This window comes from Castanea sativa, chromosome 1 (genome assembly GCF_040712315.1).
Source record: "Castanea sativa cultivar Marrone di Chiusa Pesio chromosome 1, ASM4071231v1".
Taxonomy (NCBI): Eukaryota; Viridiplantae; Streptophyta; class Magnoliopsida; order Fagales; family Fagaceae; genus Castanea; species Castanea sativa.
The window spans coordinates 85785263-85800493 of record NC_134013.1 but is presented as its reverse complement, the minus strand read 5'-3'; the positions used below and the strand labels follow the sequence as shown (position 1 = coordinate 85800493).

Sequence of the window (15231 nt, the reverse complement as noted above, 5' to 3'; positions counted from 1 at the left end):
TTGATTAACTTGTAGATTCTTTTATTCTGAAGAAAAAAAATAATAATAAAACTTTTAGATTCTTTATAAATGTCAAGATTACCTTTTTGTATTACTATTAATCTAATGTCAAGGAAAACAATATTATTGATCGGTTTATAAACAATTGGGATAATGAAACCCTTGTCAATAAGAGTAGGTACAACTAAGTAAAAGTCAAACAAAACAAAGTGAATAAATTTTTTTTCCCAAAAACTATTGGGGAAGACCAGTTTTTCTTATTTGCGGAGTTGACAAGAACATGATCTTCACCATTTGAAATGTATTTACTTTATTGATTTAATTAAATATTATAGATCTAAAAGATTTAAACAAAGTGAATAATTTTTTTTTTCCCCAAAAACTATTGGGGAAGACCAGTTTTTCTTATCTACATAGTTGACAAGAACATGATCTTCACCATTTGAAATATATTTACTTTATTGATTTAATTAAATATTACAGATCTAAAAGATTTAAACAAAGTGAATAATTTTTTTTTCCAAAAACTATTGGAGAAGACCGGTTTTTCTTATCTACACAATTGACAAGAACATGATCTTCACCATTTGAAATGTATTTACTTTATTGATTTAATTAAATATTACAGATCTAAAAAGATCTAAAGGATGTTCAAAATGAGAGGATACTCTATTTTATAGATTTAATTTTAAATAATATGACACACTATAAATTATCGGAAATAAAATTTTACTTGTGAAATTGGGCTCTTTGAAATTGGGAGGATCTTATTCCATTCAAATTGAGGGTGTAGTGACCTTTGACTTGTTTTCTTTCTACTGTGGAAGAAAAGTGAGTTTGTTACTCTTAGCATTTTATTATAGACGCAGAGTTACTTACCTCTATATATATATAAATAAGAGCCACCCACTGAAATAATCAAGATCCTTCAATTATTGACCAGCCACCGAGATTTTAGGTCTACATGTATATAATATAGTATTTTGTGAGCCACATAGTTTTGGTCACCTTGATCAAGATCAGACAATTCCAAAATCATACAGCAATTAACAGATAAACAGTTTACAAAGATTCTGCACAACGCATACAATATTATACGGGTTGGCACAACAAAGCCAATTTGTAGCTCAAGTCAAATGTGGGCATCCAAACCTTATCCCCAAAATGAGCTCTCTTTTTTATTTTCTTTTCCATGGAACAATTTAATATTGATTTAGAGCATATTGACCACACATTTGAAAAGTAATGCGCATGCTTTTCTTGAGGCCAACCCTACTAATCTCACACCACAAAAAAGTTAGATTTAAGTTGAGTAGGTCACTACAACACTATTAACCAAAGAATATAGGCACAAAATTTGATTGAGAATCAAATGTGTCATCACTAAGATAATATTCCACGCTTGTGCTACTTATATCTCATCAGGACAAACAAAACTTTTTTGCCACTTCGTAGGGCAGTGATAGGTCAATGACCATGTGGCCTAATTTTGATAAGAACAAGACTAGTGTTACAGGCTTACAGTCACAATTGGCATGCTCCACCAAGACAGAGCAATGTGCTCCATGCTAGTTTTTCTTCTTTGGTTTACGTCAAAAAAAAGCCAATGCCCAGGTTGGAAGCAGACACATAAATGCCTCCAGCCAGCTCATCTAACCACGGGTGTCCTCGTTCATGCATTTGCGCAATTCATTTTCCACCAACCTGAGACCCTTATGACATGAGGTTAAAACTGAAGAAACAATTCTTCTTTGTTGATCTTTGAACTCCTCTGCCAGCCTTACATCCCAACTCGCATTTTCTCTGCAAAGATGAAGATTAAAAGTAAACCCTCCATATCCGATAAAGAAAATTTTCTTCTGTTTTCAGTTCCAAATTATGTGTTGAATCCTTGATATTGACTTCTTTACCTGTCATTAAGATCTGTCTCACCAAGATTTTCCATCATGCAATCAAAGGTGTAGAGAAGGTCTCCAAGAACTTCCATTTCATTTTCCAAGTTAGATTGTAGCTATAAAAGAAAAGTATAAGAATCATATAAGAGCATTATGAAGAAAACTTCAAAGCATGAAATTAGTTAGTACTCAAGCCTACTCAAGTTAGAGGAAAAACACAATGCAACTTGAGGTCAAACAGAGAATTCTAAAGTACCAATTTTTGAATCAAATGCTAAAAGATAAAAGCCTCAATTCACCAAAATAAAAATAAATAAATAAAGAAAGAAAATTACAAGGGACTTGGTCTGCAGCATAGGATTTTTAGCTCTCCGTAGATAGTCCAATAATGGAGGTGGCAAGCCATAATAAAAGATATTGTGGTTGTTTGAGAGCCACGTACCCCGCACCATGTGAGTAGTCCAGTCTAATCTGGGGTTACCCTCCGTACAATCTTCCTGTTCAGCCTCAAAATCTGGACTAGAACAAAAATTGATGTATCATCCAACTGAGCACTTTGAAGAGTTCCAAAACAGAAACATTTTGACAGGAATTTGTCTTGTGAACAGTTAAAAACTTGGATAGATATCTATTGACATAATGGTAATAGTAAGAAAGTTACCCATTGGAATAACATCATATGGGTTGTCTCCTTGTGGTAAAAAGCCATAGAAAGTCAATAGATGAGAACTAGAGAAGTTCCCATAACTAAGAAAGCATTGTTCTCCTTCACTGCATGGTCTTGATAGACAGAATTTCAAGGAATTTGTTGCTGGATCTACTTTGCCATAGTGCAAAATGTGTGGGTATATCTGTAAAAGGGAACAAAATGTGAGCAAGAGCAAGAAATATACCTCACTGAGGTTCCAAAAATACATGGGAACAAAATCTTAGTATTTGTCAATAACACATTCTAACAGCAATCAAATGCTCTGTATAAGCCCCATCAAACTGGATGCAACAAGGCTGATAATGTCCTGACCAAAATTAGTCAACCATCTGAATTTTTAGTATAAGAAGAATCATTCTGAGCAGAAGGTGTTATTATGAGTGATAGTGTTGACTGTAAGTAATGAATGAGCTCAACTTTAATGACATCTCCTTCCCTTGTAAGATCAAGGTGGAGGATGAGTGATTGAGGTCATGGATTTACCAATAAAATAATAAATTTGACCAAGATTGACCAATGGGGAGCAATAAGTTGGTGAGCTTAGCTTAGGAAATGCTAAGAAGCACGAACTCACACACAGACACAATGATACGCAATATTATCAGGATTATGACGTCTCACAATCTTGGATTGTAAGATCCTACGATCCTAGACCATAGAATCGATCTGGATCATACCAGGATCAGCTGTGAAGTAGAATCGATGTGGGACCATGAGTTAGATCATGGGGCTGTTATCCCTCATCGATCCTATAAGATATTGCCACACATGCTTAAGCTGAGCTTTTTCTTGTTATTGGGGTCCCCAGTTGAGAGAGACAGAGAGCTGCTGCTTCCCCAGTGCCACCTGCCATGCTGAGACGCCACAACATTGATAATCCAAAAAAAGAACTGATTTGATCCTTTTTTGCTTCAATCCCCAATCATTCTAGGTAAATTATTTTAGCTTTTAATTGTTATGAATCGCTATCTTGTTGTAATGGGTCTGACTTTGGCTCTAGAAATCTTAACTATAGCTTTGTCGAGTTCTTTTGCCTATTATACTTGATGAGTGAATTGACACTATGTCATTTTTGGTGAAGTTGGTCACTTGCCTATTAGGTTCTGTTTATGGTGTTTTTTTGGTGGTGATAGGAGGGGCTATTGTGTTAAGTTTGGATGCGGCAAACTTGATGCTAACTCTTATCCATGTGGCCATATGAGATCAGTTGTCGAGAGCAATATACCCATAACTCCATATGAGAATCACAAATAAAATTTATTATTTATTAAAAAAAAAACACTAATCTAACTCTATACCAATTCAGGCCTATGGCAACTAAAATTTACCCATAAGAGAATAACAACTAATACGTATTTGTTTGTTAATCAATTTATTGTCAATCCTTCTTACTTGCTAGTTGCTATTGTTTCCCCTTTTCTATTTAATAAATTTTAACTTGCTTTTCTCTTTCTCAATAGCAATACCTTAAGGTGATATAGGTATGTATTGCTGGTACTAGTATTGGTGGTTCTACTGCAAAGTGTAAGAAAAGAAATGCACTGGGCAGAAGGTTAGACCTAGGGTTGGAATATGTAGTTGAAATAACAGTAAAGTAATTCAAAGAAGGTTAACTGTAGGTATTGTAGGGCTGCTAAGAGTCTTTTAGCTCAGTGGCATTGCTTGGTCTCCTTTATAAGGTGAACAAAAGATCAAATCTCCCCTCCTCCAATTGTTGTAACAATTGAAATACAACAACAGTAACAAAGCCTTAGTTTGTAGGTCTATCTCTTATAGGGGAATATAGCAGCTTAAACATCATTTAGCTGGCTCTAGTTTAAATGTTTGAGCCATGTCAGAAAGTGCTTGAGTCAGGATTTTTGTTGGAAATTATAAAATAAAATAAAAATCAGTAAGAAGAATCCTTTAAGGAGAAAAAGATATTGATGCGTGAAAAAGGAAAGCCATCATGGATACGTTTGTTATAAAAGCAACGCAAAGAATTATGAATAAACTATTTTTTATAAGAAAACAAAAGGAATGCGAATGAATTTGTCTACAGATAACTATTCTACACTAGTGTCATTAACTTTAATTGTGTGAACAATCCTAAGTTTGGGAAGATGGTTGACAAGATTACAAGATTTAGAAATGGGCTTAAGCCACCTTCCTATCATGAAATTAGGGAGAAATACTGGAAGAAGCACACGAATTTGACATTAGATATGCTAGAAGAATATATGGAAAAGAACGGAGTAAAATGTGATGTTCAATTGTGAAAGATGGTTTGATGGATAGGAGAAGAGGGTCTGTATGCAATTTTTTAGTGAATTTTCCTCAAGGAACCTTTTTTTATGTATCCATAGACACCTCTGAATTTTCTAAATGGCTGATTTTTATTTTTATATTATTTATTATTATTTTTTTTTTTGAGATGTTGGATAATGTCGTAGAGACAGTTGGAGAGAAAAATGTTGTGCAAGTAATAACCGTCAATGCTTCTAATTATAAAACATCTGGAGAAATGTTAATCGAAAAGAGAAAAATGTTATTCTGGACTCCTTGTACAACACATTGCCTAGATTTGATCCTTGAAGATTTTGAAAAAGGATTAAAAACTCATCAAGAAACAATTGCAAATGCCAGTCCCTTCCCCCTTTTTTTCTTCTATCTTTTCTTGTCTTTTGTATTCTATCACTATTCATGTTACTGTTCACATGCACTACTCAAGGATTGTGGGCTGATTTAACCCTAATTTCTCTCATCTTTTCAAACCTAAATAAAAAATTTTCCCTTCCCTACCAACTCTCCGATAATTCTTGAATACTTAATCCTTTTTTTCTAACCCTAGATTCTCAAACATTATATCCATCATAAACACACATAGACAGATTCCCCAATATATACTATGTCACAAAACTTTTAGTTAATTGGCTTACTTGATGTTTAGAGTGTGTCTAGATTTTTTTTTTTTGATAATTCAATAGTTGAGGGTGGGGGGATTTGAACCCTATATATCTCCATTGGAAACACCAGGAAGGTGCCATTTGAGCTCCAATGCTCTTGAAAATGTTTAGAGTGTGTCCAGATTATGTTTAATCAATGCCTGCTGTGTTCAACTTCGTAATTTTATACATTTTATCTGAAGCCATGTCTAAGATTTCTCTGACAAGTGTCAAACACAGGAGATGGCATCTCTGTGAATTGTCTGTGCTTCACAAGCATAATAGGGTATGCTTGGCATCCAACTTTGAGTACCTTAAGTTTCAGTTGAATTCAGTAGTATAGTCAACTATATTGAAATCTAAAGTTATATCTTAACCATGAAGGCAAAAAAAAACATAGGAGCAAAATGAAAAAGAAAGGTGAACAAAAGGAATGGCATACCGAATGGTTAAGAAATCCAGCAATAGGAATTAAGCACGTCCTTAGCTTTCCATCAGGGAACATTACTTGCATACTATTTGAGTACCAGAGTTCACAAGCCCATAAGAATTGCTCCCAGGTGTATACCTCCCGTGGAAATATATCAGGATGATCATTACACAACGTGGGAAATAACAAATCATATTGAGTTTGTAAGTGCTGTGACAAAAAAGAAAAAGAAAAAGGATGCATTACATATGAAAATAGTCCCACATTTAAGCAAGTGGGAAAGAGAAAAATGAAGTTCAACTGAACATGAATAGAAACAATCTAAGTAATGCGTAATAACAAAAGATGAAGGGAGCTAAAAGAGTGCAGGATAGGTGGGATTTAAGATATCGAAAAGTTTAAGTGAAAGGAAGTAGAGCAGATCTTGATTGTGCTCAATCTTCCAGTGATTTAGATTATAACTGTCCCTCTAATTGGTGAGGATGGGAGTAGAGTAGCATGCTTGTATAATTGATAGCATTTAAGAGGTTGTATAATAAATAGGGGAATTAGTACATGTGATCGGGTGGGATGGAGCTCCCTTATACATGTACCTTCTTAGTTTTTGATTAGTAAAGCAATTATTTAAAAAGTGCAATCCCTAGTACACTGGATACATAGAAAAGAAAGCACCCTACAAGAAAGAAACCCAGATCAAGTTCTAGATCTATTTTCTATTGCCATCCCATCTTTTTAAAACCAAATCCATTCCAATGGGGACAGGGCAAGGTGGGGGGGCCCACTTAAATAGGCCAAATTGCCATTTCCAGATGCTTGGCTCACATTAATATATCCTTTTTCACAACTCTTTTGTCCCTGGAAGTAATCAGAGCCTAAATATTTGAACAAATTAATCTAGTCATAGAGTATTAGAAGGCCTGATAACCTGTTTTGCTTGCACTATCTCTTCCAACAGCATGGTTCCATCCAAAGCCATGATTGCATCAATGCCAAAGCTCAACCCTGTCACATAGAATCATGAAAAAAAAATCCTGTTAAACCAAAATGATCAGTGTTAGAACATTATTGTTGGAAAATAATTCTTGCATACAAAATGCACAAACATATCTATATGCTTTAACGCCATTTTTTGTTGGATCATATACAAACAATATAAACTAGAGAAAAATAAATAAATAAATAAATAAGACTGACATAATTGGACACCATTTTTTTCCCCAATTTGATCTATAGAATTCTATAACATCATCATTATATCGTCACTTACTACTATGAAAAACAATGTAGTAATTAGTAACTATGAGTTTGCAAATCAAATGTCACGATCTTTGGACTAAAACCAACGTAAAATTCCATTCAAATGTCAGAGAGGGACCAAAAGGTAATACCATTTGGGATGTACCAACTCCTTATACTCTAAATCCTCCATAATTTTAACTAGCATGAAACCAGGGTGATGCAGGAAGCGCAAAGAAATAGCATAAAGAATATTTATTTTAATTTACTCTTATTGAAATTTGGAGTCAATTGTATTTTTATTGCTAAATTGTATTTTTATTTTAGGTATTAGTAGTTTATTAGGGCACTCCCCTCTTAATTTCATAATTGTTTTGGTTCTTTTATTAAAATAATTTGTATTCGACTTTTTCTACATAAAGTATTTGATTGTTCCATAAAATATGCAAATTAGTGCAAACCCATAATGGGTGAAATAACCAAATGGTGCATGCCTTATATTTAACAGAAAAATTCCAATAGCTAGGATGGTAGCAAAGCATATAATTGCACAGGAATTATACACCCTATTTACCCATTTCTTCAGGCAACAACTGATGCTAAAAATCATCAAACAACACCCTAGTTAAAATTTGGTAAAATTATAGAACAAATGGGAATTAAAAGAGCATTGGCCTTCTTAAAGGTTAAGGCATATATAATTTCTCACTTCCACTCCAAAATTTTTATGATTCAATTGATCTTTTTTGGGCAAAAGAGAGGATATCTCGATCAGGAAGAGAGAATGGAGAAATCCCATGTGACCCAATATATATGACAAGTTGCACTTTATGTCAACCCAACATTGATCATCCTCTCGAGGACATTGAAAAGGTACTTTTGGAACACCAATAGGCATTAATTGGACAAAAAAGAATTAAGTACCATATCGTACTTTGATGTGGAAGCATAAAAACGGGTTTCTTGTCTTAATAAGATTAAAATTTTAAACTTTTCAGTGACTGAAACATTGCCGCATAGTTTTAATCTGAATCACTGAAAGTTAAAATATTGACAATGGCTTTGGGGAAAATCTTAACTGCCGATAATTTGCCAAAGCGTAGAGTAGTTGGAGATGGATTGGTGTTGCATGTGTAAGAAGGATGGGGAGACTATTGATCATTTACTTTTACACTGCCCTGTAGCTAGATAGTTGTGGAATATGGTATTTTCATTATTTGGGTTCATTGGGTTATATTGGTGTTTTGGGTACTCTAGCTAGCTGGCTGAGCAAGTTTAACAGACGTCAGCATGCAATTTGGAGTATGATCCCTCATTTCCTTATGTGGGGTATTTGGTGGGAGAGGAATGCTCATAATTTTGAAGAAGTGAGAGAGTGACAATGATTTGAGCTTCGGGTGTTTTTAGCTTTAATTCTTCGGCTGATCTGCTTGATAGTTATACTTTCTATGCATTATAGTTTTGATGTTTTGCTGGTTCCTTAATCCTTAGTACACTGCCTGTGTGCTTTGGTTCCTTGTATGGTTTCTTTTTTCAATGAAGTTTCATTACTTATAAAAAACAGAGGCTAAAATATTGACCATGGCAGATATGATTTTACTTAGAATAACTTTTTTTGACGAGTAATAAAATTTTATTTAAGCAAAAGAACTACCTCATGTACACAAGATATACACTAAATGTTATTAAAATTTTACTTTGACTGATGGTCAAATATTATGCATGCTTTAACCTGAAATTTTTTTTAAAAAATATGGGTAAATTTGGTATACATCTTAGGTCCAAATTTACCAGGGCAAAAAAGAATAGAATGGAATAAAAAGTAAAAGAAACTTGTGCTTAGTTCAAAGTAAAATTGAAATTTCCAAAAAAAAAAAAAAAAAGAGAAAAAAGTCTTGATTGATCAATTGATCAGAATGGTAAGTGATGGAACCCAGCTGAATGATTACTAACATGTTACATCCTTTCAAAGTTAGATATTTAGAATATAATATTTTATTTCAAGTTCATACTTACTATCTTACCAGCAACATTTTTTGATAAGTACGATATGTTTTATTGCAAAAAGGCTACTCCATGTAGAAAGGATCAGGAAAATTATCGAACTGTGTCAAACATATGATAATAAACAGGTCAGCAAAATTTTTTCAAACCCTAATGGATAATTTTTCAGCTTGCAAAGAAAGAGCATTCACTGACCATATAGAACATTGCAAAATGTTCTAACCTAACATCAAGTTCTTGTTAATAGTTGAATCACTTAATCCTCACAAGTAATAAGATGTCAAATTACAATTAATATCTCATAAAAAAAAAATTACAATTAATAGTTCCTTGTTATGTACACAAAATAACAGAGTAGAAATCATCGAAAAAGCAGGTGACAAAAAGTGAGAGTACCTGTATTGAATTCTTCTGGAAGGGTGTTGAAGTAAATCTTGAATTTTGAATTACAATTGTGCTTCTCCTTCATGCTCCACAACAATAAAATTGTCTCAGAAGAGATGCCATCAATCTTTTCTAATATATGAAACTGCAAAAAAAAGAAAAACTAGTAAGTCATATTGACCCACTTTACTTCCACATAGACTGCGCAGATTCAAAACACTGATTATGTAAGAGTGCCCCCTCTAAATGTAATTGACCATCTGCATGAATGGAAAACAAAGCATCATGTGCAATCTTTATTGCAGCGCAAGATTTGAACCTATGATCCCCCCATTATACACCCAAACATAAACCATGTACTCCACTATAGAGATTATCCAACTTGACAATGTAGAAACAGACGCATAGAGATGAGAAGGGCCTAAAAAACTGAAATGACACCTTGTGTGAAGGTAAAGCAGCATTGGCATAGTACCTGATACCTGGTTCCAAAATCCATCTTAATGCTAATCTACTACCATTAAGTATTGGCATAGACACCTTATAACCATGTCTCTCATGGGCACCTCAAACCATGTCTTTGATGCACTGAGTTAACAGATTTTTTTATCCATACATGGTGACGGGTGAGGAATTACACTTAACCCTTCTCTTATATGTTATGTAAGTTTGTTTAGCTGAATTAATAGTTTTCTGAATATTTCCTAGTGATCAGTTTAGTTGTTTACTTAGAAATGGCTTCCTTTTACCTCCACATAGCTCATTTTGTGAAACATAAACGGCCGCAAGGAATTTTCTCAACATATTGCAGGGATAATTAGAAATTCATGTAGGCAGGAATACATTTTTCTTACTAATCATCGCCCATCTATTGTTTTCTGTGGGATTTTTTAGATATGTGATCCATGTTCCCACACAAATGAGGATTCATTTCATTTTTCATTTCCTTGTCTCTCATAGAAGTTCAAACTCAAAGTAGGAATCATTTATGGAAGTCTGAAACGTACCATGTTGGATTCACGGATTAGCTCCTCAGAAATGACAGTAGATACAGGGATCTCCACAGCAATGTCTCCAACATTTAGATTTTCTCTTGCTATGGCTCCTCTACCAGCACCTTCGACATCTACATGATGAATGAAGCACAAGAAGCACAATACAATAAAGACTTAGTGTCCTTTTTTCCATGCATAGCTTTGCAAAATTGTAAAGAAATAGTGTTCCCACCCCCCTGAGTTCTCAACTCCACCTCAAAGAAAAAGGAAAAAAATCCTCTGGCACCAAGAAAAGGGGGCAAAATCTTTACATGACTAATAAGCAAGGAAAAAAAGAACAGCAGCAGTCATAATTGTGAAGACTTACAAGCTATCTGCAACCTTGTCGTTATGCCATTGTTTTTGCCCCATTGCAACAAACATTCTTCTTTACCACAGCTGTGGTTTTCTAAAAATGTAGTCTTCACACTGTTTTTGTCCCCAAAGTCATGGATCATACCAATAATTGCTTCCCGAAGTTCTTGCAAGACATTCATTTGCATGCACATTCCACTTGAGAGTGAAATGTCAAGTAGCGAAAGGATTGAATTAAGAGTCTCTACCTCATTCCTGGGGCTGTAATATTCCACTGATGAACAAGCATCATCCTCGCCAAAATAAAGTTCTACCTGCATCCCAATGAACCCCTTATAATAAATATCATCATGAGTTAATCATCCATAAAATGCCAGGGATCAGGCCATCATGCTATTCATGCCCCATTTTTGAGTTTTGTGCCAAAACAAACCAGGAAGACACTGAAGCTACAATTTGCAAGAACCTAAAAGGGATCAAAACTATGTGAAAAAACTATTTTGTTTCCTATTGTTCATACGGGAAATCAGTTTATCTCTCTCATTTTCCTCCAAGCATGTCCCTACACTGAAATACCAAGTAGTTTAAAGAGAAGAATTGGAATTTTTACCTCATCTAATTGTATGATTCTTGCTATCTGAAGCATTACTTTCAAGGTAGTACTTATCCAATCAGGACCTGAAGAGCTCTTAAGATAAACCAGCTCCTTGGGGTTAAAACCCTTATTCTGAAGTAATTTCTGCCAACGAAATGTGAACATAATAAGAATAATGGTAGCAACATAACTCAATTAAACTAGTAGAAATTAGATTTCTTTACCAAGAACTAGATAGTATTAAAGCATGACTGTAATAAACTGCAAATACTAATGAAAATTTATGAACATAATTTTCATGCCAACAAAAATGGAACAATTATTGTCAGTATTTACAGTCACGTTTTCTTTCATATACATCTTAATTAAAAAGAATTTGACACAATCATATGTATAAAATTATAAATGTAATTTTTTATTTTTTTATTTGGTAGTTGGTATGCAACAGGAGTCCAGTATCAATCCCCTGCACTTCAGTGTATAGAATTGAGTAAACAATAAATAGTGACTTACTAAAGTTATATATTTCCTTCAATGATATAATATCTCATCCTTACATTTCTGACCATTAACCAATTATTCAATAAAAATTAGCGAAGAATAAAAGAGTGCTCAAAGGCAATCAATTATGCCATTTCTTACCTTCTTTTTATCAAAATGCAGGTCATCTTCAGATAGCTCAAGAACTATTGCAAAGTCGTCATCAGTCTCTTTGGCTTCATCAGATGATGGTGTCTGCAATGAACAAATACATTATCAATACTAAGATTCTTACTCATTTGACAACATAAAAAATCAAGTCAACAATATTATGGAAATAACAATAAAACAGTATAGGCTGTGATTGCAGGACATAAGTGGAATTCCCACAATCATAGAACACACAAGCAAATGCACACACACAAAGAGAACAAATTTTAAAAACAGAAATTAGATTACTAGTAGTTTATATAACATGACAGCATTCATATCATCTTTCATATGCTACTTTCTATCTTCCATTCCGATAAATAATTAATTCTGAATTATTTTGCAAACAAGTATCACAAAAAGGAGTTTAAATATACAATCGAAACAATTACATTATGGACCCATATATTAGCTTCAAATCTTGACTTCATAAAAATCACTTCAAACAAGAATCAAAACAAATGCGCGTGTATAACGTAGGAAACCCTTCTAAAGAATAGCCCTTTGGACTCGCCTCTAGCTAGAAATCCTGATGGGCCAAGCAGTTTATGCTCATGCCCAGGAGCATATACACACACACAGGCATAAAGATGGTTCTTTCTCATACTTCTCTACTTCAGCACTCTCTTTTCTATATGAAATGCAGTTGTCAAAACGAAATTGATGCAATAAAAAGTGACAGTGATATATATATATATATATATATATGAAATGTCAAAAAGAATGATCAAGTATAAATTCTTTAAACATAATGTAATTTATATCAAACCTAAAACCTAAAGAACTGTATCAAGATAAAATAAAGAATGGTCTGCTTGGTTGCTGGGAAAATTGAGGTAAATTTGGAATCTTGGAAGGAATTCAAATAGAAAAAATCTCAAATTGGAGTTGAAAACGTTATGCATTTTCTTAGACTTTCCAACAGTTTCCCAGCAAATTAGAGTCCCAAGAAAATGAAATTAAAGCATAGAATAGAAGAGAGTTTGAGCTTACGTTATCAATCTCCATTAATGCCCGAGTTGAAGCAGAACCTAGAGAGAGAGAGAGAGAGAGAGAGAATGAGAGAGAGAGAGTGTGTGTTTGGGCGGCAAGGTAATGAAGTGAAGGAAGTGTTTGTTTGTTTGTTTGTTTAACTGAAACCTGAGACTCAGAGTTTAGGAGATTCGAAATGGGCCGGTTTGGGCTGGACTTGGCACCACGTGTCAGCCCATTTTGTTTTTTGGAGGAAAGAAAGAAGAATTAGAACTCAACTATTTCAACTTTCAAGCAAAGAAATCATTATGTAAAAGCTTTGGAAGCATTGGGTCAGCCCAATTTCTTAAATTATCAAAGCCCCTTGTTCCCAATTTGGGCCAAATGTAAGCCTGTTAAAGGTTGAAGAAGGAAAAATAATTTTGGGCTATTTGTGGATAACCATTCTAAAATGTCATAACCCAAATTCCATATGTATAATTTTATTTTTATATGAAGTATGAATCCAAATCCATACCTTTAAAGGCTTTAAGACTTTAAATACATGACCAAAAATATTGTACAATCTACATAAACCTAACCATAGCATGGCTAAACTTTTTTTTTTTTAATCAAGGCAAAAAGTACTTCCATTGTAATGCCTCAACTACACAAATTCAAACCTTAACAATTCCAATTACTAGGTAACATAACAGAAATATATGATGATGAAGGGTCCTCCAATGTACATGAAATTTCAAAGGATTTCTTAAGGGATTGATCCCCATCTCTTCCATGACCAATTAACAAACAAGTCTCTACAACTCCACCACTATTTGGTTATGTCAATTCTTCTTTCAAGATCTAAATTTGAATTTGAATAATATTGAAATATGATGGGGTGAACTAGACAGCTCAACAAATAACAAATACTTTAGTACTTGATATGAGTAACTAAAGTTGCATAATATTAAAAAGAGTAGTGTAGTATTTTTCTTAAATTATATGATGCTTTAACTTTGTACATATGATGAACTTTTTTTTTTTTTTGAGAGAGTTTTAACCTATGATGAACTTTAAACTACACAATTGATCACTTTGTAATTAATGAATATATATTATATTATTGTTGTTTTTTAAATAAACAATTTTAATGTATGATTATCATTTACAAAATACTTTATGATGTTATATAATATATTGTGAGGGTGACAATGCACACTTTACAAATTCAAGTTTTTTTTTTTTTTTAAAGCTTTACAAATTTAAGTTGATATCAACTTAGAATAAGTTCTAGATTATGGTTTTCTTTTATCTGGGACAAAAAGTAAATGAATAAAATAATAATTGTAATGCCTTCATTTTTATAAGGTGCCATTTTAAATAGCTCAATAAATAATATTATTGTTTTTCTATATAAAATGGATTGATGTAGAAAGACAATAAAATAATGATTGTGATGTGCTCACTTTAATAATGTGCCATTTTAACTAATTTATTTAATCTATTTTTGTGATATATAAAATAAAATATATAGAGAAATTATTTAAAATCAATAACTATTCATTTTTATATAAATGGATGGATAAAAAATAAAATAATAAAGTAAGAGTGATGTGTTAACTTTTATAAAATATCATATTTACTATTAATTTAATTGATCGTTTTTTTCTTATATAACAATAAAAAATATTACTTCCTATATACTATTGAAAAAATTATTTTTGTTTTTTTGGCTAAAACAATTAGTTTTTATTTAATAGAGGCATTTATATAATATTTAAAAATTAAAGCATAGCATTTTGGTCCAGTTCAGTCCAGTTCAGTCCATTTTGGTCTGTATTAGTTTATTTGGTTCAATTTGGTCTACTTCAATCCATTTAGTCCATTTTGGTTCTCTTCAGTCAATTTGGTCCAATTTTTTCCATCTCGGTCTATTTAGGTCTGTATCGGTTCATTTAATTGACTTCGGTTTACTTCAGTCCATCTCGATTTTATTTGGTCCTTTTTTGTCATTTCGATTTACTTCTGCCTATTTAGGTCCATTTCGGTCCATTCGTTTCA

General features: G+C 33.1%; 1 protein-coding gene across 1 annotated transcript; it reads right to left on the bottom strand.

Annotated features, from left to right (window-relative positions):
* Positions 1-1273: 1273 nt before the first annotated feature.
* On the bottom strand, positions 1274-13336 carry LOC142643980 (ribulose-1,5 bisphosphate carboxylase/oxygenase large subunit N-methyltransferase, chloroplastic). Its single transcript, XM_075818674.1, has 12 exons — positions 13210-13336; positions 12169-12261; positions 11542-11670; positions 10945-11245; positions 10590-10708; positions 9595-9727; positions 6884-6960; positions 5971-6168; positions 2557-2746; positions 2231-2409; positions 1911-2011; positions 1274-1803 (listed from the first exon to the last, which is right to left on the bottom strand). Exons 1-12 carry the CDS (start codon positions 13222-13224, stop codon positions 1653-1655), a joined length of 1686 nt encoding a protein of 561 aa, XP_075674789.1. The 5' UTR covers positions 13225-13336; the 3' UTR covers positions 1274-1652.
* Positions 13337-15231: the final 1895 nt, after the last annotated feature.

What these genes read in the sequence shown, in the direction of transcription:
- LOC142643980 (XM_075818674.1), bottom strand. An exon ending in GAATCATACAATTAGATGAG is followed by an intron (nt 11,246 to 11,541) that starts GTAAAAATTCCA and finishes ATTGGGATGCAG; the next exon opens with GTAGAACTTTATTTTGGCGA. An exon ending in CTGGATTTCTTAACCATTCG is followed by an intron (nt 2,747 to 5,970) that starts GTATGCCATTCC and finishes TCCCTTTTACAG; the next exon opens with ATATACCCACACATTTTGCA.